This window comes from Cynara cardunculus (assembly GCF_001531365.2).
Source record: "Cynara cardunculus var. scolymus isolate 2C chromosome LG 1, CcrdV1, whole genome shotgun sequence".
Lineage (NCBI taxonomy): Eukaryota > Viridiplantae > Streptophyta > Magnoliopsida > Asterales > Asteraceae > Cynara > Cynara cardunculus.
In genome coordinates this window covers 20,306,608-20,333,820 of record NC_037528.1, presented here as the reverse complement: position 1 = coordinate 20,333,820, position 27,213 = coordinate 20,306,608, and the positions used below count along the sequence as shown (strand labels likewise).

Sequence of the window (27,213 nt, the reverse complement as noted above, 5' to 3'; positions counted from 1 at the left end):
GCAGCAAATAATCGCAAAATAGAAATCGACGCACCAAAGAATCGCAAAAAAGAAATCGACGCAGCAAAGAGAAATCGTACGCAGCAAAGAAACGAGAGGGAGAAATCATACCGATGTGGAAGGAGCTCTCGTGGAACGGGCGAGAAAAGAGATGATGATGAAGGAGGGTTAGTAATTAGGTTTTCTATTTTAATCTATTAGAATCTATTGGAACAAGGGTAAGATAGTAAATTTGTATTTAGTCCCATGTTGTTCCACCTTTTTTGGTGGAACAAAAATCATCAGATTTTTGTCCTATCAAATTTAAAAATAGTCTCATCTTGTTTCATGTAATTTTTGTCCATGACATGCTAAACATGAGACTATTTTTTTTATACCGTCCCGTCCCATGTTGTCTGCATACCAAACGCACCCTTAAAGAATTTTGATCCACAACATTCTCATTATGTCATCTTCTTTTTAATTCACAATAGCTGCCTCAGTACGATTATTCCAACAAACACTTGGGATCAATTATTAAGGCAAGTTTTGGGCAACCAACTCGAAACATTAAATCTCTAATTATTATCATTTATAATTTAATAGTAAATTTAGTTTTTAGTCCCTATGGTTTGTTAAAAATTTATATTTTTGTCCTTACAGTTTTAAAATTACTATTTTCATCCCTATAATTTATAATTAATCATCTTTTTCATCCTTATGATTTAGAATTTATTTCTTTTTCTGTTCCTATGATTAAAAATAAAATTTTATTTTAGTCCTTTATTAATAAAAGTAGTGCTTTGACCAAAGAAACGAAAATAGAAATGAATTGTAAACCATAAAGACGAAAATTAAAATTTTAAAACCACAGGGAAGCAATCCACAAATTTTAACAAACCATAGAGACGAAAAATGTAATTTATTCTTTATAATAGGAAAACAAAAACACGAGGTTTCTAAATAGTGAACGAAGTACAAGACCGACCTAGAAAACCGATGGAATTCAGTAAATTTGGATCTGACTTGAGAAGAAAAAAACTAAGAACACCAAATCAAAATCAAGACTTCATATCATATCAGATAAAATATTCAACTGTCTTTTCTTTAGTCTAAAATGTTTCTTATTAATAAAATAAAAAATATTCTAAAATTATTGATTTCAAACAATGATTGATAAAAAGTAGAATAAACTACGTTTTTAGTCCTTGTGATATGTTAAAAATAATTACTTTTGTCTATATGGTTTCGGAGTTATGTTTACTGTGGTTTGTGTTTTATTATTATTAGAAGGGTATTCGCGTAATATAGCGAGATAAATCTCGATTTTCTTGTTTCGTTTTATTCTGTCATCGTCGATGTTATAATATGGTTTTATGTGATTTCGAAAAAACGATAATGTTTTTATTTTTGAATAAAATATAAATTTGAAGATATCATAAAATTTTGAAAAAGATATATCGATATTAGTATCAAATTAACTATTTAAAAGTTTTTGTTTTATTTTCTTGGTAATTTCTTTAATTTATTTATTTTTATTATAATTTAATTTATGTTTAATAACGATATAATTTATTTATGATTTAAAACTACAGGGACAAGAATAACAAATTTTAAAAAAGGAGAGGACTAAAAGCGTAAATTTACTCAAAGAAGTAAAATAAATGTAAAGAAGATGTTGCGTTTTTCTGTTAAAGTAAACAAGAGACGGTGTTGGGTTTGACAATCAAGTAACCGCAGATGACTGCTCCGCCACGCCATCCCAACCGGCAGACTATACCTCAATGACCCTAGTTTCAAATCGGTAACAGTATCCATTGATTCTTGAAGCAAGAAAATGAAAATCCACGGCGACGTCAATGCTCAATCGCTGTTTCATTCATTCAGACATGGGTTTAGAAGCTTTTCTCATAACGCCCACTGGGTTACTTCATCTGGGTTTCAAATCTCTTTGGCCAGTAGTATCCTGAGTGTTGCTGGTTTGATTTTGGCCTTAAGAGACGGCAGAGGAAGGAGGAGTTTCAACAATTTGTTATCATGGTCGCCGTCGTCGGAGAGCAAATCTTCGCCGGAGGAATTGTGGGCAGTTCCTGGATTGCAAAACCTCGGAAACAATTGTTTCTTAAATGTAGTTTTACAGGTACTACAATCTTTAGAACTTATTAATTGTTTAATGCCGATATGTATATATTTGTTGTACTTCTTACATGACTGCAATGAAATTATGAATTTCTTATCAATTTCAGTGGCGTGAATTACTCAATTTATGTGTTTAAATTGGGAATTTGTTAGGCTTTGGCTAGTTGTTCTTGTTTCTTGAATTCCCTCCAAAAGATGGTGGACGAGTTTGAAGCTTCATCGGAGGACGAACTAAAGGGGGTTATGCCACTTGCAGTGTCGTTGAATTATCTATTGAAAGGTAATAACAAAATCAAGATTTACCCCCTTTTACAAATTGATCCATATCATCAAATGTTGAGAGACCTTCTGGCACTTAGGGGATTTAGCAGAACCATATGTGACTGTTTCATCTGATCAGTCATTCCTAATGCACATGTTTTGTTAATTTTATGTATATAAATAGAATGAATTTTTAGGATCTTTTTCTATACACACAAACTAGTAATAATTAATAAAATATTGAAATGACATCTGAATCCAACCTGAGCTTGCCTCTTATCATTTAGAAGGACAAAATTATTGCTTATTTCAGATGGGAAACAAAATATACATAGACTTGGTGTTCTGTTTGGGTAATTTCAGAGAAGAAGTTTGGAAGAGAATCAGAATTTGGAAGTTATTATAGAAGCCATGTTGGATTTGGTTGCCTAGAACAATGTCGACATGACCATATTTCGAATTGTTTATGGTTAGAGGATGCAATTTATGAATTAAAAGGCCAACCAATGTACCTTTTGGTTGTGTTGTTTTCGTGATAGGAAACAATAGGAAAAATGTGTATTTTGAGTTATAAGTTCTTCAGTATATGCAGAATTATGTTTACAGGGGAGAACCAAACCAAACAAACTCAGTAACATGTTTGCAGCCTTTCCCATATTTCCTTCAGCTCTCATTTGGAGTTATCATCTCTTTGCGAACCTCCCAGAAGTTTTATTTTTGGGTTACAGAGTAAGGGGACGTTTTGGTAGGAGTTTCACTTTTCCCATAGTTTATGTGACCACATTGTGGAAAACTTGATCAATAGACATTCTTGGGGTGTTGGGACTATTTCAGTATCGGCCTAATTTGTCCATTTTGACTGAGGTGAAACGATCTGCAATTTTAATGTGAATTTAATTTAAATGAAACTTGAATAGTAATTACAAAAGCTATAGAAAATCATAAAAGAACACAACTATATCATCACTTAACCATCAAACAGATCATTTGACACTCAAAGCAATTAAAGCAAGTTGATATGCAACAAACACCATTTAAAGCATCAATACATGCATCTTATTCATGATTTTCGTTATTACTTTCTCATTTGTGTTCTATTACCATGCGATATACTCTCTCCGTCCAAAATAAGCGTCCACAATGAAAATCGCACACAGTTTTAGTAATGTGTGATTATAACATCTTTTGATTAACTATATGACAATTGTAACAAGAGAGAGTAATGAATTTCTTCATCTCATAATTGAGGGTAGAAATGGAGGGTAGACACTTATTTTGGGACAAACTAAAATAGAAACATGAAAACTTATTTTGGAACGGAGGGAGTATATCTTTGTGGACATTTGTAACTGGTGTTTAACTTGATGATAGTTTTCTTCTACACTATGAACTAACAGGCGGCAATTTTTGTAGAACTGTGTAAAGTTCAGCGTGAAGGCAAAGTATTAAGTCCACGAGATGTGATGCTCGCAATGGCTCTTTATACACCTAATTTCAATTTAACTAGTCAGCAGGTGCTTCTATCATCACTAGCACATTGAGCATTTTGTTTATCATCTTCTTTTTGATATATTAACTTTTCTTCAGGATGCAGAAGAGGCGTTAGCCCACATTTTGTCTTCTTTAAGGAAAGAATGCTCAGTATGTTTTGCCTCAAATCATAAGTCTCTAGCGGTTGCAACAGCCTTGGGTAGTCGTATTCTTACTCCGGAGAGAAGGGTTTTTTATAGTGAGCTAGAAAGATGGACTCAGAGTTTCCTTGGACCATTTAACGGGATTGTTGGCAGCATTTTAACTTGCCAAAGCTGTTCGTTTCAGGTTGAATGGTACTAGTGTCTTTATTTCTTGTTCAGTAATCGTTGGTTTCTAACTCTAGCTGCAAATATAAGCAGATATTTGCTAGATATGAATGTTGTTTTTAGAACACTAGTAAGATGTTGTTTGATTTTTGCTTAATATTAAACAGATGGCTTAATTGGTTAAACCACCCATGGAGGCTTTAGGCTTTAGCTATTCAGCCCAAATTTTACCAATAATACCCTTTATCCTACTTTGTTTAATTATACGATTTCTTAAATTCAGCTTTGCTACTAACAAATGTGTAAATTAAAAGTTGTAATCGGACTACGATGTTGAATCCTTTTTTGTAAATTTTAAGTTATTAAGTTTTTGTGATGAAATCATTGAATTGATATTATTTTTAAACAATTCATAAATTTTTGTTTTTTGCATTCAGAATTGTCATGCAAAACTTTATCAAACAATTATTTTTCATTCATTGCTTATTCAGACAGAGGGTTAAAATAGTAAATTTTTGTTACACATCTCAGGTTGCTTTGTTGGTTTTGCAGATTTCTATGGATTTTCAATTCTTCAATTGCTTGTACCTTTCACCACCTACATACGGGGGTAGTTCTATTGTAAGTTTGTAAACTCTTTGTGTCTTATCTTCTTGGATTTTGTTGTTATATAAGCAAACTAGTATATATTTTTCTTGTGGTCTTATTGTATCAGATACCTGGATGCTCAATAGACGATTGCCTGAAGCAATTTTTTGTTGCTGAAAGGCTTGAAAACTACTTTTGCACTCACTGTTGGCATGCCACCGCCATCAAATATTCTTTGCTAAAGCAAAATGAGGTGAGTACTGCAACCATGAGTGATGGAGTCCCACATGGAGTCCCATCAAACATCTCTCTCTCTCTCTATATATATATAGAGAGAGAGAGATGTTTGATTAATGGATATGCTAAGTGATGGAGTCCCACATAGGAGTCCCATCAATCATCTCTCTCTCTTTCTATATATATATATATATACATTCAGGCGAAAACCCCCCAAAAAATGGAAAACTGAGGAACATCCTAGTAACCATTCATCTGGATGGTATGCACATGTGTACAAGTAATTGAAGTTATTCCTTGGTTTTTATGCACGTGTGCATACTGAACAAATTGCTTACAAATTACTTGTATGCACATGTGCATACCGTCCATATGAATGGTTACCAGAGCGTTTCTCAAAATTTCATTTTTTTGTGGTTTTCCCCTGAACCTGACCCTATGTGTGTGTATATATAATGTATATGTAGGAACCTCCCTTTATTTGTAAGGGCTCATTTATAGAGATTCAAAGGGGTTCCACATATCCTAATATGGTATTAAAGCCGGCTTCTAGTAGGGACTCGACACACTCTTTCGCCTCTGTTCTTAGGCGCACTATGTAATTTTTGTTTGAGGGGCCGTGTTGGAGTTCCACATCAGCTAGACATTGTCCATCGCACATGTATATGTGTAGGAACCTCCCTCTCTCTATAAAGGCTCTTTTAGAGAGAGTTTTAAGGGGGTTCCACATATCCTAATACATGGCATTCTCACTAAAGAAACTCACCAACTTTGGGGAACTTTTAATATGTTTCATGGATCTTTACGATAGGACTTGAGATAACCACACGAGAGCGTTGCTTCCACATGGCACCTAGCTCTCGACACTTGGCAGATACACAGACTTTCAATTTATGTTAGTCTTCGTATTTATACATTTGTGTTTCTCATTCCTCTCATTCGTATTAGTTTGTTTCAATGTTTTTGTCACGACCCATGTGGCCCATTATTGTATTATGCATTCGTGAAATTTTCACTAGTAATCACAAAACAATTCTATTATGTTTCTTGCGCTATTATTATGATAAAAGATTTTGAAATCTTCACCAACTTCATTAACTTTTAAGCCCTTGATATCAACTAATTTTATCATATTTCTACCAAGATTTCATTTCATTAGATTTCTAATGATTGAGTTGTACTAACATGGTATTCCTGCCCAAATTGTCAGTCAGATATTGGAAAACTTCGAAGCTGTAGCAAGCAGGATACATGCGACTGTAAAAATATACCATCTCTTGGATCATTACCTTGGTCAAATAACTATTCTCGTACTTTCAAGCAGTTACATATTGCACGTAGTCCAAAGGTAACAGCACCAGCCCTCGGGGTTGAATTTCTTTGTATTTAGTACTTGTTGACCGCCTCTTACGAGGTAAGAAGGGATGCTAATCCGTTAAGAAGGGTCGTTGTTTGCCAACCTGTGAGATCCCATATCATTTGGGGAGAGGAATAAAGGTTGCCTTGTAAGGGACTGGACACATCCTCTATCAGACAAGTTCTAAAACCGTGAGTCCATGTGAATAAAACGGACAATATCTGGTACTTTTGGCCAGGGATGTTACAAATGGTATCAGAGCTAGGAACCGGATTGGTGTCCCAACGAGGATGTTGGGCTCCATGAGGGGGGTGGATTGTGAGATCTCACACTGGTTGGGGAGGGGAACAAAGGTTCGCCTTATAAGGGACCGGATACTTCGTCTAGGATTAGGATATTCTTTTAGATCCTGTAGTTTCCCTGGTCCAACTAAGCCAACCATAAATTCTTCTAATTGATAATAGTAATTCGTCTTCCTCTAGTCTTGCTTTGGCATCTATTTGTTTCAGACGCATTCTAAAACTGTGAGTCCAAGTGCGGATAAAACAGACAGTATCTGGTATGGTTGGCCGGGGATGTTACACAAACACTCTGGCCCACAATGACTTAGTAAGGAAGGGGTGCGGTAGCGCTACCAAGACACTTGGTAAACAACCATTTTCAGTCCGTGCTTACCCACACCACGCTCTTCCTCGGTTAGCTCTTACCTGATTTGTGTTGGTAAACGGCCTCTTAGCCTTGTTAACAGATATGGCGTATTCTTTAACCTTTACTAGTAATGTACTTGCACTCTTAACGAATATGTTGGTATACTTGTAGATTTTATGCCTTAACTTACAACGTGCTTCAATCAATGTATATGGGGAATTCGTCAAGCTTAAGGTACTTGTTTTCTTTTGCAAAACGTTGCTCGTTCGTGTGCATTACATTTTCCCTTCGCTATTCATAACCAATGTTTATATTTTCAGGGTCATATATCTTTTCCCTTGACTTTGAACATATCGCCGTTTCAGAATAGAGGAGTTGGAATACAGCATTCTGACCAGAAGTTGCCAATCAGTAGATTAGTACAGCAAAATCAACAGGCAAATCGTTATTCTGACTTTTTTAGATTACAAACCGATGCATACCCACGTCATATATACAAACAAGGAACGGAAAACAGTTTAACAGAAACATATATTGCTGAGGAAACCCGACAACCTTCATCAGAAGGTTATGCTGACGGAGAAATTCAGGAAGAACAAAACAAAAGCTGTTCAGACAACTCTGCGAATACTACTACACATCAAGATAGCAAGGTTTGTTAATTGCTTGTGATAATTATGTTACATCAAATAGAGACATTATTTGGTCTAAAATATTTTTGGCCCCACTTCACATAAGCCGAGGGTCTTCATGGAAGCAACCCCTCTACTCTTTGCAGATCTTACCCTTCCCTTACCCCACCTCAGGGTGGGATATACTGGGTTTGTTTGGATTGGGTTATTGAATGAAACGATGGAAGACGGAAATATAAGAGAAGTAAAATTAAACATGGAAGATATATTCGATTCAAGATAATTGCTATAACTTAGATGCGAATATTTGACTTCTTTGCTTTGATTTGCCGGTAATGATTAGTGTATCATGACTAAACCATATGAACTCAGTATATCCCACTTGTCAGTAGGGCTATATGGGTAAAATACTAAACTACCCTCCTTACCTAGAGTTAGGGTTGCAAAAAGAGGGAAATGATACATATGACCTTTTATTTATATTTGTATCCTCCTATGTTCTTAACTTCTCTGATTAAGGCTGATATTTAATTCTATCCTTTGTTCATGTTAGATATATATGATTTGGACTAAGCTATTGTATTGTGACTAAACCAAACGAACCTAGTATATCCCACTTATATCTAGGGAAATATGTGTATGATACTAAACTACCGTCCTCAGTTCACCTAGAGTTAGGGTTGCAAAATGAGGAAAATGGATACAGGTTGCCCATATATTTGTATTTGTATCCTCATATATAATCTTTATACATAATGTTTCACGAAACTTGCACATATCTTCGGTTTTTTGTGTGTCTAGTTTTACTTTTGGTTTGGGAGAGAGACAAAAGTTGGACAAAACAAGGCCTTATGTTTAGACACGTTTCTTCAAGTTTGATATGTCTTTTGAGTCTAAAGTTCGACATTTTTATGTTTCTCATTTTGACATCTGATCCTTAAAATTTGTATGTACTTATTCTCTTATTTTTGTCGACTTAAAGGGGGGAAAATGGAGAACAGAGAAAAAGGGTGTAAACGAACCTCAAATTTTATGTTTCTGTTAAATTCCCACACAGAGGTAGGGGAGGGTAGGATATAGGCAGACCTTGTTTACACCTCAAGGGTAGACATGGTGTTTCTGTGAAGACCCTCAACTTGCAAAACAAAAATTTGAAGGAAACAAGCAAGAGAAATAGCAGAGACGGACATAAGATAAAGCAAACATCGAAACACAAAGTGCAGTACTGACAACTGCTAGAAGAAGAAGAAGAAAAGTTATGCTTGGCATATAGTAAAAGCAGGAAAAACTTAGACTGACATACAGTAAAAATAGGACAGACCAAGATTGGCAAAACCAGGTCGTTTGAGGATGATTCTCATGATTTTTGCATCACTTTGTTTAGGTGGGCGAGACCTTGAATGTGACGCCAAGTGGACATCATTCGTATAATCTTGTTTCTGTAGTGGAACACTTTGGAAATACGAGAAGCGGTCATTATACAGTTTACAGAAGAGTAATAAAGAATCGTGGAACATCGGAGTCTTATTACTGGGTTGGAGTTTCGGATAGCCGAGTTTGTATGGTATCGGAGGAAGATGTTCTTGCTGCAGATGGGGTTACCTTGCTTTTCTACCAAAGAGTTTTGGAAACTTGATTGAGAGCTGCTATTTATGTTATTGGATACAACTTTGATCAAGTTAGTGTAGCGACCTTGCTCCATATTTGTTGATTTACCGTAGAATATCATCCCGGAAGGGTAGTTTTGTCTTTTACTTGTGAAATTTGTAGCTCAAATTGGCTATACTTGTTGATTTACCTTAGAATAGGAACCAGGAAGGGTAATTTTGTCTTTTACTTGTGAAATTTGTGGGTCAAATTGGCTATATACTTGTAATCCTTTGTAACAGAGAAATAGAAGATTTGGCATTTCTTTGTATGGGTTTGTGGTCTAGTCTGAGAAATAGAAGGTTCGGCATTTCTTCCGTCGATCTCTCAAATAAAACCGAATGTGAACATGAATCTGTTTAATGTCTTTGAGATTTCATTTGGATTATTCCGATACGAAAATTGTGATCTAAAAGGGATGATTTATTGTATTTGGATAGCGACCATACGTTATCCAAGTATTTTCTATGTATAATATTTAATAGTAAGTTATTTTTTTGAAAGAAAAACTTAGCAAACCTTATTTAAGAGTGTTAACTCGAGGGAGCGTAGGTGTTAGAAAATAAAAAGTTAGGGATCACTAAATACATATAGTTAATTTAAGGGACTATATCCAAATTTTGAGCAAACCACGAGGACCTTCAATGTAATTCACACACATACACACACATACACGTGTGTGTGTGTGTGTATATATATATGTATGTATATATAAATATATGTATATAGAGTTGGGTTCCGATGAAAAAGAAAGTGAACGTGAGAAACGTAAGAAATGATCTCCACCATTGGATGCATATTAGGATGAGAAGCACCAAATTAATCCCCCATATCAAGCGCAATTCATGAATGAGTTTGAGATTAAAGATGATCAATGGTCCAAATTCTTTCTTATCCTTTTTACCTTAACCCTCCTTCTCATACGATCATTTATCTCTCACACACACACACACACACATATATATATATATATATGTATGCATATATGTATCTATATGTGTGTCTGTGTGTTAGATTCAAATGAGAATCACATTTATATTGAGAATGCGATAATCAATCTTATCTATTATTACAAATTATATTTAAATGAAAGACATATATACATATATATATATATATATATATAAAATAAATATATAGTATATGGTAATTAAAATAATTCTAGAAAAATTAAATATCTTAATTTATCTTCTCTTTTTTCTATAACCATTTTGGATGTTAATAATCATTGATTTTTGATTTAATCTTCCACCATAAAATCATTAACGACTTTACAATCCATAAATCAAATTAAATCTCATATGTGCGATGTTCTTCATTGATCTTTTGAAATGAAAATAAATACAAAAGATTCCAACGAACCATTGTCTGACGGTGCTGATAAATTGTATATTGGTTCATACGTGAACTTGTGAATCATAATATATATTCACATGTGAATCTTAATAATAACTTGTATGTAAATTAATTTAAACTTATAACCCAAATTCATATATTAATTCTAAAAAATATATATCATTATTGATATTAAATTATAATTTATTAAAGTAAGATATTGATTATTAGATAATTTAATTTTAAAAAAATAGTAATTTATTTTTATTGTAAAAAATAAAATGGATAAGAACTTGAAAAATGAGTGAATTAGTAATTTTATGACTTGTATTCTTTTAGTTCTAAATAGGAAAAATACAAAAAAAAAAAACTTAAAAGACCAAAATGCCCTTATCTTTAATAACATTTTTTTGATTTTTTTGAAGTATATAATATTTATATACGACAAATAGAACAAATAAACTCACACTCTTCCTACCTTTGGTGAGGTTTGAACATCTGATCTGCTAGGAGGCCAATGACTCACATACTGCCAGGATAAAGATCTTTTGGTTTAAAAACAAACTTTGTGGCATCTAAAAGTGAACTTTAAAATAAATCTGATTATCATGTTTGATTAAAAAAAATAAAAAAAATAAAAAAAATAACTCAAATAAAAAATTTGTAACATAAAATTAATAGAAAAATTGAAAATTAATTAAATAATCAATCATGTATTAACTATTTTCATTTGATAAATAATATGTATATATAATATATTTTTTAAAAATATATAAAAATAAGCGGTACGTTGCGGGTTCAACCGAGGTTTTGATGATTCAAAACCGTAAACTATACCACAAAAGTTTTAAACATCGCATTATGGTGCAGTATGTTGGTGCAGTTTAACGGTTTAGATGAACACCTTTGATATACACCAGACCCTTTTTTTTCCGCTAAATATTTTAATCTACCTGTTAAAATAAAATAATAATAAAAACGGAATCATTTTTATCGAGATCGTCAACTATAGTTCGTTAATCAACAAAACCGATACCTACAAGATCAAAATACCGACGAGGATCCTCTATCGTAATTAACATAAAAAGTTACAAATTCGCCCCTTCGTATATTGTACTATACATTGTAATTCAATACACAAACATCAAAATACAATAAATTTAATTGTTATTAGGAAGGAAAAAAGGCCACCAAGATTTATCGTAATATGGTCAAATTTTCATTCTTTGTTCGGGGGATTTAGGTTAATTTGGTTTATCCTTGCGGCCGCAGCGAGCGACGCTGCGACGCCGCCAGGACGGGTAGTCAGGTTCGGATCATTTCTCAACTCTGCTCCGATGACTCCCTCTGCATCTCTACGTGTCACCGGTTTGTCCGCCGGTAGCTTTGAAGTTGCTTCCTGTTTCACATCAAATGCTTTAAGAATTAGTCGGGTCCAGGGCTGTGTCTAGACTAATTCTAAATTGTGACCGTAAGACATCAACTTTGATAACTCAGTGACCATAATTCTTGTGGATGTCTGGGATTGAATCATGGATTGTCTGAATCAAATAGTTGCATAATGGGTCAAATGAATAAAGTTTTTTTTTATTATTAACCTGGATAGCCAACCCGCTATGCGAGCCGACTAATCTCAGGGTGACCACCAACTTTGCGGGTAGCTGGAGTCGCCGCATTTGAATCTCCATGGTCAAAAAAAGATTTTTATTCCTCTTGGATTCGAACCTAGGACCACCAGACACTTTTGACCTTTGGAGCCCAAGCTCAAATGGGCACCGCCCTTGTGGTTAGGATAAAGTTTTAGGTCTAGTCAAAATGGGTTGCGTTGATCCATCGATAATTTTTTCCCTATAATATTTCATAATATATATATATATATATATATATATATATATTTTGTTGGATTCGAGTGAGAATAGAAGTTATGGTAAGAAAGGTAAGAAGAGATCTTCACATTTTGATCAATCTTAATTGAAGATCCACATTAATGAGATTAAATATGATCAAATCCCTTCTTATGCTTCAACCTTAACTTCTATTCTTACACGATCCTTGGGTGTGTGTATTAAATATTAACGTTGTAAACACTAGAGTATTAGAAGAGGAGAGGGATGTATATTTACCGCTAGAATCTCGCTCAACTTGGTTTTGTCATCATCTCGTGTGACTCGAGCGTTTCGGGTGGCCGCCGATTGAGCGGCGGCAGCAACACCACCGGGCACAATATTGGTTCGACCAGTGGCCCTGACTTCGGCCGCTTGTATGGCGGCAGCATCACTGTAATCCACCGGCCTACTACCTGCCGTTAGAGCTGTGGCTTCCAGTGCTTCTCCAATGGTGATGTTTCCTCGTTCAAATATGGCGTCTGCCACCACTGGTGATGCTTGCTGACTGTTTTTCCGGCCAACCTTCAGTTCAGCCATGCATTTTTGGCTTGAAATTGTTAATTCATTATCATCACAATTCTTGCATAAAATATTGTCACACAGACTGTGTTCTAGAACACTGGACGTATCAGAGGTTTCACATACAGTTTGGCGAAACAGATCAAACAAGTTAACTTTTAGGGGTCGTTTATCAAACACTTAACCGGTAAGCGCTTACCGGTAAAATTTAATATTATTATTTACCTACCGAATAAGATTTTAATCCAGCAAAACGGTACCGTATGCAGCAATCACTTACTGGGTAAGAAAACTCTTGGTCATTGTCTCGCTCTTACCGAGTAAGATTTTTGGTCCTTACCATATTTATTTTGTAAGATAATGTGACTTGGTTTTCACTTACCCAAATAAACGTTTGGCAAACCTTCCCTTAAAGTGGATCGGTTTGGGTCGGGTCAGTGGATTATGAGAACAATGATCGTGTGGATCTTTTGGGATAAAAGTAACTCCCTAGTCTTTCAATAATAATAGAGTAAACTATGGTCCCTGTGGTTCGTCAAAAATAACGTTTTTTGTCTCTCTAGTTATGAAATTACAAGATCACCATCTTGATCTGTGAAAACGTTTGGATTTGGTCTCTTTCTCTAACGGCCGTTAATTTTTTTGTTAAATGAGATGTATTTTTGTTCTTTTATCGACTTTTTTGTCTTTTATCCAATCAAAATCAATTATACGATTTTGGTCCCTGTGGGTTTTGGTTGGCTAAAAGACAAAAAAACGATAATAACAGTAAAAAACTTGCTTATTTAAAGGAACTTTTTGACGGAGCGTTGGAGGGAAAGATCAAACCCAGACGTTCTTACAAATCATGATATCCATCTTGTAATTTAAAAACTGTAGGGAGAAAAAAATGTTACTTTTGACAAACCACAAGGACCAAATTTGCAATTTACTCTAAATAATTTACGTTTAGAAGAAGTGATCGTGTTCTATGTTCGTTAGCATCTTACCAAACAAACGAAAACGAACACAAACAAGGAAATCTGCTCATTCTATCGTGTTTGTTCGTTTATCTAGTTCAGGTTAAACAAACGAGCACAAATAAATGCTCGTATGCCGTAAATGTGGCTTCTTAGGTCTCTCTAGAAACACGAAGGCGATGGCCAACATTTGTGACACATTTTTTAAATCAACACAAGACCAATGCCTAAAAATCAATTAAAATACCATGCATTAATTAAAGAAAGAAATACGTCATAAGATTATTCTTCCAAATAATCCGAGTTGAACCTACGACCACCAAGCTAAACACTTGACGACATACGTTTGCTGGTTTTAAGACTGACCTGGACGTCGTCATTGCGTTTGGTGGAAAGACTCTCCGTGGCCTTATCGCTTACGCTAACATCGCCTTTACGTTGATTCTGACGACTAGCTTCTTCCCCAGATTCTTGGGGTTTCATAAGCCGTTCTTGGCTCATCGTACGTAATCGGTCTTTTACCTTTCGTCTAATCTACGTATTATATCAATTCACAAATACGATCCAATCTAATTATTTATTACCTCTAGAATTCCAAAAACTTAATTTTGGCATATATAGAAAAAGGATATATAAACATATACGCATTCGACACGTGGCTTTTTCTAACAACATGTTGACACGTGGTGGGTTCAACCATATATATGCTATGCATGACTTGGTCTTCTCTTTGTGGCCAAGAAATGTTGTATGATAACAATTTTTTAGGGTTTGATACCAAAGATTTCATAAAGGAAATGTTACATTATTTAGAATTTGGTTATTTATTTGATATATAATGTTTATATACGGTAAATAGAACAAATAAACTTACACATAATGCTCACCAAATTGAACCATTAACCTTCTACGAGGCGAAAGACTCACATACCGCTAGGTCAAAAACCCTTTGATAAAATTTGGTTATCTTAATAAGTATCATGTTCCATAAAAAGTTCTATTAAAAGGTTTGCAAATAATTGAGACTGTAATATCGTTTTTGGTCCACAATTAAAAAACCCTGTTGTCTATTAGATGAATATTTGGATATTCGAGTTAAGAATGACTCTTTTTACGTAAAGTTAAAAGTCAAAACGTAACATTTTCTGTTTTTGAAATATAACATTTTCTCCAAAAGAGTTACTCGCAAATTTATGATTTGTTAATTAATAATCATTACAAGTTATTAATAAGACTAAGGTGGCGTTTGGTTTTTAAGAGGTGTTGAAATTTGAAATCTTATTTTATTTCTCATTTATGCTAAAGTATGAAATCTGAATCAATAATGTTGTTTGTTTTTGTAAATTGATAAATATCTTTAAATTGTATATTTTACTAATTGAATTAGTGTTGAATCTAGAATTTCACATATTTATTCCTCACTAGTACGAAATGTACATCTAAATCATATAATTAACATTCATTTAAACAAAAATATATCAATAAAATTGTATTTAACATATTTAAATCCTATTAAAATACATCAATTGAGAGAGGCGAGGATTGATTTGGTAAGGATCGATTGAGAGAAATGATAGTTGAAGGTTTGAAGAACACTATGAGGCAAATAAGAGGTTGGTTTACCTCTTACCAAATAAGTAGGACAATAAGACATAAGTGTCTCTGAAAAATTGAAAAAAAACCAAACAGTCTGAATGATCTTACCTCTTAACGAATCAAACTAAGATGTTGATAAGAGTTTTTTAATAAAAAAACAAACAAGCCCTAAATATAGTCCACAAATTGTTTGTATTTCTTGTCAAGAAACAAAGTAAACTTCAAATTTGATCCCTGTAGTTTGTTGAAAATAGCAGGTTTTGTTCCTGTTCGCAATTACATAGCCATCATGGTTTGCAAAACCCTCCGGATTTGGTCCCTCACTGTAAAAGCTTCCGTCAAATAAGGAGCACTTTGGTCATTTTATTATCTTTTTTGTCTCTTAGCCAATTAAAATCGATTTTATGATTTTGGTACCGGTGGTTTGTAACCGAGAAAAAGACAAAAATCCGACTAACCGGTCAACCTTAACTAGTCCTCCGATAACCGGTCCTTTAACCGATCATTTTAGAAAAATTATATCTAACACAACCGGCAGGTTATAATTCCTTAACCATTCCCTCTTTAAGCATTCTTCAAAATGTGACTGGTCCTGGCCCAGATTCAGGCCTTCTTGCTCACCTAAGAATGCCTAAGAAATGAAAACATCCCTTTTCATGTAGTTCTGGTCTTTTATTTACCGTTTACAAAACATTTACCGGGTAAGCGCTTATCGACAACAGTCACCTTCACTTACCTTATCGTGTAACATTCTCGGCTATCCAGACTGTTGGTAAGAGTCTTTTAACCAGGGAAACGCTTACCGAGTAAGAATCTTCTCCATCACTTAGCAAGTAAGATTTTTGGTATTCATTATGCCTCTTGCCAGGTAAGATTCGCGGTCCTTGTCATGCTTACCAAGTAAGATAATTGACACCTGGTAAGAATTTGGTAAACAACCCTCGGTAATCATGGGTTCTGACATGTGGTTTATTAAATCCAAGTCCACCACAACATATACTCATATCAAGTAAAGGGCCGTCTACCTAAACACTTACCTGGTAAGCGCTTAATGATAAAATTCAACTCTATCGCTTACTAATTGGGTAAGATTTTAGTCTACCAAAAAGACATCATATGTAATAATTTACCTAGTAAGCGCTAACCATGGTAAGAGTCATCACCATCACTTACCGGGTAAGACTCTCGGTCTGTGCCTTCGCTCTAACCATGTAAGATTCTTGGTCCTTGCCATATTCATCCGGTAAGGGATGTGACTTGGTAAGCGCTTATCCAAGTAAGCATTTGGTAAACGACCTCTAAGCCTCTCTGAAAATTACCATAATGAAAAGATAATTACATATCATTAACATGTTAAACCATCAAAATGCAACATGGATAAAGATGTTTTATGTTCAAAATTTATATTTCGGTATCATATAAGTCGTTCAACTAAGATAAATAATCTCAAACGTTTGCTGGCAAACGTATGCCGCAGGTCAATTATTTCAGAAGCTAGAATACCAAAGGAAATCGGAGGCGAAAACGCTACAAAAGAAAGGGAAACCAGAAGAAACTAGTATGTACTTCACTTGCCACCAAACAAGTGATTTCGTCTTTCAAACCTTGTGAACAGATGCAAAATTACAAGGATTTAGCAGCAAAACCTGAAGGCAAAAAACGACCAAACGTCATCTGGTATTCGCTCCACGCACAGGTTCTTGATTGTGCTCACTTAAGCTCCGCAACACCTTCGCAACCAACAAAATGAAAGATTTAAAGATTTAAAGCCTAATAAAACTAAATTGAAACACTGCTAGTCTGCTACCACCACAAATTATAATAATATATTAAGAATAAATAATTAAATAAAATAAACCCTTAGTGGCATTGACTTCAATGAAACAAATCCTTCATAATCCATGTATACAAACAAAAAGACAAATGAAGTTGAACATGAATTCATGCATAGGATAGAAGGCAATTCCAAGAATCAGTTACCAGCATTTTCTAGCATGTACTGTGTAGCTAAGCCTCCACTTAAAGTTGTCTTTGTGGATTAATCCGTCTTTATAGACTATGAAGGTTTTTGTTTAGGAGGGTTTTTTCACAGATGAAAGGAGCATTTTCTTAATTGAGGACAGGTTTGGAAAAAATTCGGCTTTCTGCATAAAGGCCCCCCTTAGAAGCTTACTGAATAAGCCACTTTCTATATCATCAAGCCACTACCAAACAGTCTAGTATAGCTGACCGAATAAACTGCGAGTCTCACTAAGCTGCTAACAGACAGGCCTTAAGTAGCTTTATGCCACGATAGTTACCACAGCATTGAGCAACACTTATAGAGCGGAACCACCAAGCTAAGCCTCCACTCTTTGGGCATCCTGGCAGTCTTGAAGATGACATGGAAGAGTCTCATTAGCCACTGCACACCCATCTCCACGAAACATAGCCAAACCTCAATGTGGATTTGGTCCTGTCCTATGGGCTTACCCTTACCCATCTTCCTTAGAGTAACCTTCACTTCCCCTAAGCTAATTTTGTTAATCTATTTGCCTTCTATCAATCAATAACTTCAAGAAGAAATCAAAATTGGTTACAAACTTTGTACATGCGAGTTACCAATTGTGAACTTATTTGCATGGTATAATGGTTGACAAAATTCCTTAAATATAAAGGTGCATTGGCCATAAGGTTAAGGTTTCAAACCTAATATATGGAATCTTTCTCTATTTTCATCTTATTTTATGAAAAGAATTGCATTCTCAAACACGTTTTAAATGTGTTATAAAACAAAATTACAAACCCTTTAACATTACAAAAAATGTAAAATAGAAAGCACAAAACATGGGTATTACCAAACATAGCTTGAGTGATTGAAGTACGCTAAGTGTAAACAGATGGTTGATCGTCATTCGTCAAAGACAAATCCAAATAGAGTTTTTGGCTTATGAAGAGAATTAATATACTCCATGATAAATTAAAAAAACGTACCGCTTGTATCTCTTTTTAGATCCACAAGGGCAGAGTGCATTTCTGCTTATTTGCCCACTCTTCGCCATGCTCGACTTAGCAACATCCATTGGTGTTGATCCCATTAGCTTTTGGACCTACAAAAAAGGTATAAATAACAATAAATCTACAGGATTCCTGAATTCTACTAGAGTACACATTGTATACACCAATGCAGAATAGTTGTTCAAGAATCAAATTAGTCTTGTGGGTCCTAGGTGTTACGTGCACAAACACACCTTACTGAAGCAAGATGAAATGATGAAGTACAGACTCATTATATTAAACATATCCTAATAATCACCATTAATTCATCTGACATCTTACATATCAGAACACAAGTACATAAGATACAAGTCCAGTTAACCAATTTCTTCAACATCAATAAACCATCCACGTAATAAATTAGCAATATATATGCTGAAACATCATTTTTTGGCAATTAGCAAAAAGAAAAAAATAGCCTGTCATAGAATCAAACAGGAAAAAAGGTGCAAGAGGATTGCGCAAAACCAAAAAACCTCTGTGCACTATAGATCTGACTGTTTTGCATAGGCAACTAAAATAAAGCTCTAATTTACATAGGCTGTCATTTATCAGTCACTCTAATGTGGACATTGTAGGGTATAATGTAGCTCAGCCTTAATAACTCAAGAAGAAAACTATATATATGTAATTAACATGCAAATGCCCGTAATGGGGCTGTAATTTGAAGAAATGGGCCTCAGGATTCTGTTAGGCACCAAATTGTTACATGTAACTAAAAAGACAATTTGCAATTCACACCAAAAAGGTACGGTTATAGGATTTCTTCAAAAGATCGACTTTCAAGAGGTCGATTTCTCTCCACCAGACTTGTTATCGAAAAAAAAGAATGAATACTCTACTTCACCATACAGACTCTATTTTATACTCCAGCCCCCTTCCCCCCCTATTTTCACTATTTTTCCCGCCCAAGTAAAAGAATACCATAATACCCCTGTTATTTCTTCCTTCTCGAATATGTATGCAATATCGGTGGCTTAACAATACCCCCTTCGAAATCGTTCACCTTGTCCTCAAGGTGAAATTTTGGAAATTGTGCATTAATCGCTTCCCGATCTTCCCATGATGCCTTAAACAGTGGTAAATCGTGCCACTTAATCAAAACTTCAAAATTTCCTTCACTCGTTGTTCTATACTGCAAAACTGCTTCGGGTTCCACTTGTAACCCCATCTCCTCAGTCAGCTGGGTGGGAATTATCTGAGTCGAAAAACTCTGTCCAATGGTACGCCGAAGTTGTGAAATGCGAAAAACAGGATGTATTCTTGCAGTTGCCGGCAATGCCAAACGGTATGCCACTTTGCCTATGCATTCCAATACTTCAAAAGGCCCATAAAAATGGGCAGAAGGCTTTTGATTTCATCGTTTGCGTAAAGATTGTTGTCGGTAAGGTCTCAATTTCAGAAACACCTTATCCCCCACCTCAAACGAATCTTCCCTACATTGCATGTCTGATTGACCCTTCATTCTCTGTTGTGCACGAATCAAATGTAGCCTTAGATCATCTAACATGTTGTCCCTTTCCAATAACATCTCATCTACCGCCTGGACATGGGTTGTCCCTTCTCTGTACTTTAGAATAGTAGGGGGTTCTCTACCATACAGAGCTTTAAATGGGGAACAATTCAAGGATGCATGGTACATAGTATTATACCAATACTCTGCCAAATTAAGCCACTTTCGCCATTGTTTGGGCTTTTCAGAGACAAAACAACGCAAATACTGTTCCACACTTTTGTTAACTACCTCCGATTGACCGTCAGATTGTGGATGGTAAGATGTAGAAAAACACAGCTTCGTTCCTTGCAATTTAAAAATCTCCCTCAAAAATTGACTTAGGAACACTTTATCTCTGTCTGTTATAATGATCTGGGGAACTCCATGCAATCGTACTATTTCCTTGATGAATATTGACGCTACTTGTGGTGCGGTGAATGGTGTCTAAGAGTCATAAAATGTGCAAACTTACTGAGCCTATCCACCACTACCATAATGGTATCCATTCCCTCGGACTTCGGAAGACCTTCCACAAAATCCATTGTAACCTCATCCCATACCCGCATCGGCAAAGGAATTGGCTACAGTAAGCCGGCAGGAGTTCCCTTTCCATCCATCTGGATCCGATCCATCAAACACCGGTATCTCTAACCTTCGGCCTTTGATTGCAATAAACGATCCATTATCATTCAATCGTTTGTTTACTCTGGTCCGTCTTTCTCCTTCTTGCGATGATTCTCCATTTTCTACATTTTATTGACTCACCTCCTCCTGTAACCGGATCATGGTACTCATCTGTTGCACCATCACCTGCATACTCCCTTCTAGCGATTCAATTTTGTGACGAAAAATCGCCATATTTCCTTCCAGATCTTCGACTCGATTTGTCACTGATCGGGTCGCCATCTCTGATTCAAACAGCTCTGATACCAATTTGTTACATGTAACTAAAAAAACAATTTGCAATTCACACCAAAAAGGTAGGGTTATAGGATTTCTTCAAAAGATCGACTTTCTAGAGGTCGATTTCTCTCCACCAGAATTGTTATCGAAAAAAAGAATGAATACCCTACTTCACCATACAGACTCTTTCCCACCTATTTTCACTATTTTTCCTGCCCAAGTAAAAAAAACCATAATACCCCTGTTATTTCTTCCTTCTCGAATATGTATGCAATATCGGTGGCTTAACACGAACCCGATCCCAAGCCCATTGGGGTTAGGGTTATTAGGGCCGTTAATAAATAAGGGAAAGAGGGGAGAATTAGGTAGGCAGAAATTAGTGAGTATTTCACATTTGGGAGAGAACTTGGCTCTCAAAATCCAGGATATCTCTCTGTAACCGTCACTTTCAATTGCAATTCAATATCAAATCCTTTGTTTTTATCAAACTGGTATCAGAACCTTCGATCCTGATTGACCACGACACCAAAGAATCAAGGAGAATGCATCGATGTGCTAGAGGAATCCGTCCAGGCGATGAGAGGGCAATTGAAATCTGTCGAGGGGAGTTTGCAATCCATGAGAGCCGATGTGAAAGCGCTTTGTGATCGCAAGGCAGAAAACACCAAACGAATTGACGATCTAGACAAGGGAATTCAAGCAATTATGGGCAAACTGGATTCACTACTCCAAGCGGGATCCGAAAATTCCACTCAGACCGGAAGGTCGTTTCAAGGTTCTGGTTCGGGAGAAGGTCCAGAACCGCAACCCAAATGGGGTATTAATTCCCTGTTCTTCGTCCACTCGGATCCACGAGGAACCGGTAAACCTCCACAACTAAGATTCTCTCCGGCCAATTGGAGATTGTGTCAGGTGGAATTACCGATGTTTAATGATATTTATTCGGATGGGTGGATATTTCGGCTTGAACTTTACTTCGCTCTTAATGCTTTGAAGAGAAGGAGAAGGTCGCCACCGCTGGGATTTGTATGGAGGGAGAGGCACTGGCTTGGTTTCACAGGGTATATAGTAGATGCTCAATTCTGATATGGGAGGATTTGAAGTCACAACTCATCAACCGTTTCCGACTCATAGACGACTATTCTACCCTTGAACAACTTCTAGCCCTCCGACAAAAAGGTGCTGCTAGCGACTTTCGTCATTCCTTCGAACTCTTAGCATCCTCTTTATCGGATCTCCTAGAGAAGGTGTTTGAAGGTAACTTCATGAATGGACCCAAACCGAGCATTCAGGCTGAAATTCAATTATTACGGCCACAAGGTCTGGCCCAAATTATGGAGACTGCCCAATTAGTTGAAGCCAGAAACTTCCGAATGCGTGGGGGTACTCTAGTAACTGGAAAAGGTTCGGGCAACCCCCCTATGACAACCATCCAACTGGAACCCGAAATGGCCAGAAAATTAACCGAGGAAGAACTCCGAGATAAGAGAGCAAGAGGCCTTTGTTTACGCTGGGGCAGGGTAATGTTAGGAACCAACCCCAAGCCCAAGACCATTAGAACTAGGGTTATTAGGGCCGTTAATAAATAGGGGAAAAAGGGGAGAATAGGGAAGGCAGAAATTAGTGAAGTATTTCACATTTGGTTGAGAACTTGGCTCTCGAAATCTAGGATCTCTCTCTGTAACCGTCACTTTCAATTGCAATTCAATAACAAATCCTTTGGTTCTTATCATATTCAAGAGAGCCCCACACCTACAAAATTTACCTCTAAAAGATGGAAAATTGCGGCACACTTTTATTCAAGAGAGCCCAATTCCTAGTTTTGCCCCCTGATTTTAGTGTGACCAAGGAACCAAGAACCATGAAGAATAAGAATTTACATTAGAAGATTATGCAAGGCATAACGGTGAGCAAACAGTGAAAGTAGAAGTCATTGAAGGCAGTGAAAATAGAAGTCACTGAATGCTTTAAACCCCTCTAGATGCCTTGTTTACTTTTCAACATATTATTTATTTTGCTGATGACCATTTTATTGGTACATTTATTTATATATTGCCTGGCCCTTTTTCTATTTGAGCTTCAAACTTAAGAATTTTTTTATTGATTTTCTAAATTGTCATTTGTTTGTCATGCAAGAGCAAGTTTTGTGCCCACTTAGTTTACCATTAAGCTAGAACTTATACCGGAATCCAAGGTTCTTTTCCTTTACTCTCTTTTCACTCGCGAGATATCTAAGCTAAGAGCATCTACAACAGATTCTCTAAAATAAAGAAAATGGAGTTTTTGTTCTCTATAATGATCCAAACAAATTCCCTATCTTGTTCTCTAAAATAAAGAAACATAGAAAAAACTCCAAATATAGAGAATTCTCTAAAACTCTCATTAAAGTAGAGGGAAATGAGTTTTTTATTCATTCCACCAATGAGGTTGAATTAATATTATTTTATATGAAGGTTTTTTTAATGTATATTGGGATCATAAAATTATAGAATATTCAAATAATTATATTAACGATAAAATCTCTAAAATAGAGAAATTGTTGGAATTGGAGGTACTTTATCATAGAGATTTTGACTTTTGGTTCTCTTTTATAAAGAAATTATAGGGAATTGGTTGGAGATGCTCTAAGGCTTTCGATTTCACAAAACTGCTATTACTTGAATTTTGGTGTGAAGAAATCAATTATAGAGACACCTCTAGTTATACTATAAGATTTAACTCATTGACCTCTCACATTCTCTCATAAATTAGAATCTACTCCTATGAACTCATTAGGCTTGGGTTACTTAGCACACTCATGGCCTCGTCTTGAGCTCTCATTTTACTAAGAGCACAATCAAATAGTTAGTCGCAATAATTAGCACATTTAATCTCTTTTCATAATTACTTAGAGTACAAATTCTCATGATCAATCCTATATGCTATCTTGCTATTTATCCATGTCTTATTTTGAAGCTAATTAAGTGTACATTGTACTAACCCCCTTAACTTACATATGGCATTAAATAAAGATAAATTTGCGAGTGTTAGGAAGTTGCTAAGAAGCTTCCTTTTTGTATACATTATACCTTATGTACTTAAACCTATCATTTGTTAGTTCAATCATAACTAGATGAAATTGTTCCTAGACTATGGCTTCTAGACGAAAGTAATACTAACTAATTAGTTTAATCCTTTTTAATTTAGTACCTCTGTACTACTATATTTTGATTATATTTCTCAAAGATACTAGTCTCCCACCTTTTCATACTTGTACCTTCCTTGAAGATTCCAAGTATCTAAATACCTATGTTCTACCAATGTACTAAGATTTACATCAATATTGAAAAGATCTTCCTAGTTGGCTTCTTTCTAACTAGATGTAGTTGTTCCCTTTCCTTTCTAACCATTTCCTCTGGAATTATGCCATTTCCTATTCTTGTTATGTTATGTTATGTCATATGCCATTTAGCTATAATAACAAACTCTTGCCTACTTGCTCCTATTTTAAATACCAAAAATACATAGTATTTTCCTTCTTTGGAAAAAAAATGTAAATAATGAGAATACAAAATCTATATGACGTTAGAACCAGGTACGCCTTACCTTTTGCCTCACACCTGGCTCGGGATACCTTTGCGCCTCAGACCTCAATGTGCCGCATCCATTATGACACCAATTGCACCATCCATGTGGTTGCTAACAACTTAAGGGTTCATTCATTTACCAAGGTTTCTACCTATTTGTCGTGTTTTGGCATCTAAATTGTGTGTGTTGATTTTCTCTTTCACCACTTCGCTAAAACCACAAAGTGGTATCTTTGACAATAGTAAAAAATATAAAGTTAGGCAGCAATTCTTTTCTATCATATATTTTAATATATACAATTAAAATAGTGCAAGATGCATCAAAATATAACGAAGTTTTCTAAGTTCCTATTTAGTGTAATGATGATTTTTTTCTCAATTAGTGTAACTAACGTTTAATTCTTCCTATATCATATCCATTTTACCTAAGAAATGGGTAGTCAACCTAAAAGTGGCATCGATTGATTTTGATATTACATTTGGCTACGTAATCAAGGACTATAATATAATTTGACAACTTAGCATCCATGTCATCAAGAGTTACACTTGCAAGATCTACCTATTAGTAGTCAAAATGTGTAAGAAATAGAACGTTTCTTACACCAATTGAGAAAAAAAAAATCATCAAAAGGAACTCACACAAACATTGTCACATTTTGACCATTCAAATATAATAAAATCACATCTATATGGAAGAGAATAATGGACATGAAAGGATTGGGGGAAAAGAGTGTACAAACAATGCAAATTGAACCCATATGCCATTAAGTCTAGCTAATATCATGAATAGGTCGCCATCAAATTCATCAACCACATTTCTCTGATATAAAACATAGGATAAGCTTGTCTAGTTAAGAGAACTAAGCAATACCTCATTTATGCTCTTTGGCATCGGCTTTCCTTCATCCTTTAACTTCTCAATTTTCTTCTGAGCTTCTTTAGCCCAACTGAATTTAGCCAAAGTATTCTCAACATCAGCTATTGTGCAATTGCATTGTTTTGCTGCTTCTTGCTTTTGACTAGGTAGAAGATTCTACATTTGCAGTATACATAAACTCAAATCAGTCTATCAAACAAACTGAAATGATAGTATAATCAAAATAGACTCTTGAGGAACACATCTAAGTAGTTATGCTTGAGATAGCAGCAATACATGGAACAAGACTATAAAGGTTTACTACTAAAAAGTAACATATTATGTATTTGAAAGTTATGAAAATGAAAGCAATGTGATGATTACTAGTATGAGACAACCTCTCCAGTGGGATCAAGACCCCCAAGAAACCGAATTATAGCCTCTTGCTTGCCAAATGCATCTGCATATGTGGCTTCACTGCTTCGGCCAACAATGTACTGTTTGAAGGTACCTAACTTCTGTGCCCTTTGCAACTCATCAGCAAACCCTTACATATCACCAAACACTTAACTATAAGTCTATAAGTATGTATTAACTACACAACAGAGCAAAAAGACTAGAGCCCCACTTTCCCTTTTAATTTGTCAATGCTCCAACCCAAATATTACACAGACACATACATGTATATAAGAGTCTTATATATGTGTATATATATATAGAGAGAGAGAGAGAGACTCGTTTCTGGCTCAATTTGCCATTTCTTTTCAACTATGATTACAGTGATCCACAGAATCGTCACTTGTCTATATGTGTAAAGCTGGAAACGAGATTTTGTCATAGATTTTGCAAAATGAGTCTAATTTTGGAGAAATCGGAACTAACAGATGACAATACTTACTAGGGAGAGTGAATGATTCCGCCGTGACGTCTTCATTGGTAGGTGAAGTGGGCTTTTGGCCGCTGAAGGCACCTTTGATCTTATTCATCCATGACTGATTAAGGTGGATGGTTGTAGAGATCCACTTGTTCTTTGTATTATTCACTACTTCAGTGGCGTAATTCGATGAAGAATGAGATAGAGAGGAGAAAAGGATACGCCTTACGGCTGCCATTTACATCCCACTCTTCCGGATGATCGTATAATATGGGATTAGGGTTTGTGTAAAAGAGCTTCTGGAAGTAGAACGCCACCAACAGCCACCAAGGTTGCACTTGCAGGTGAACCCTCTCATAGCGGCGTCGAGATTGACAGGTAAAAAATAATTTATTGAAATAAGCATTTTTGAGTGTTTGTATAAACAATTTATATCGTGTTAAATCGGTAATAATAAGTTTTTGAAAAAGTTAAATCATTCTAACTTATAATAAATTGACAAATATTTTTGTAGAAAATCATAAGAAGTTCTTTTAAATAAGCAAATCCCAAACACCCTCTTAAATATTATGGTAGACTTGATGCCGGGTCAAGTCACTAGTTCCGTTACTCAAGTGATCACGAGCAAAATATATTTTTATTTTGTTTTTCGATATTATCTTATAAGTTTATGTAATTTTAACATAGTGAGTTTTCCGTAGTTTTATGAATTATGATCCTTAAAAAGCTCGTAATATACCCATTTTAATTGAACATTCAACGCACAGTTCGTGATATGTTCAGCAGGAAGTTCGTTTAATTAGTAAAGAACAAACATGAACACATTTTTTGTTCGTTTAGGGTGTGTTTGGTACGCTGGACAGGGTGAGACATGACAGAACAGAACAGATTTGTCCTACGT

The 27,213-nt window shown here is 35.4% G+C and overlaps 3 protein-coding genes across 6 annotated transcripts; 1 reads left to right on the top strand and 2 right to left on the bottom strand.

The window, feature by feature from the left end:
* Positions 1-1,677: 1,677 nt before the first annotated feature.
* Positions 1,678-9,541, top strand: LOC112501675 (ubiquitin carboxyl-terminal hydrolase 27). 4 transcript variants are annotated; one of them, XM_025105378.1, is made up of 11 exons: positions 1,720-1,783; positions 1,867-2,119; positions 2,272-2,398; positions 3,793-3,893; positions 3,967-4,197; positions 4,731-4,799; positions 4,894-5,019; positions 6,214-6,351; positions 7,180-7,242; positions 7,329-7,661; positions 9,025-9,541. In XM_025105378.1, exons 1-11 carry the CDS (start codon positions 1,764-1,766, stop codon positions 9,274-9,276), a joined length of 1,713 nt encoding a protein of 570 aa, XP_024961146.1. In that variant the 5' UTR covers positions 1,720-1,763; the 3' UTR covers positions 9,277-9,541. The 4 variants fall into 4 exon arrangements, with proteins under 4 accessions (XP_024961138.1, XP_024961162.1, XP_024961153.1 ...); XM_025105370.1 differs by having other exon boundaries at positions 1,678-2,119; XM_025105394.1 differs by lacking the exon at positions 3,967-4,197 and having other exon boundaries at positions 1,678-2,119.
* A 2,300-nt stretch (positions 9,542-11,841) lies between these two features.
* On the bottom strand, positions 11,842-14,487 carry LOC112522758 (late embryogenesis abundant protein 47). The gene is made up of 3 exons (XM_025132094.1): positions 14,353-14,487; positions 12,746-13,087; positions 11,842-12,021 (listed from the first exon to the last, which is right to left on the bottom strand). The coding sequence occupies exons 1-3, from the start codon at positions 14,485-14,487 to the stop codon at positions 11,842-11,844; spliced, it is 657 nt and encodes a 218-aa protein (XP_024987862.1).
* A 2,464-nt stretch (positions 14,488-16,951) lies between these two features.
* LOC112501335 (protein translocase subunit SecA 1) lies at positions 16,952-26,670 on the bottom strand. The gene is made up of 5 exons (XM_025105041.1): positions 26,337-26,670; positions 25,837-25,985; positions 25,454-25,615; positions 18,556-18,671; positions 16,952-17,312 (listed from the first exon to the last, which is right to left on the bottom strand). The coding sequence occupies exons 1-5, from the start codon at positions 26,548-26,550 to the stop codon at positions 17,297-17,299; spliced, it is 657 nt and encodes a 218-aa protein (XP_024960809.1). The 5' UTR covers positions 26,551-26,670; the 3' UTR covers positions 16,952-17,296.
* Between the last annotated feature and the right edge of the window lie 543 nt (positions 26,671-27,213).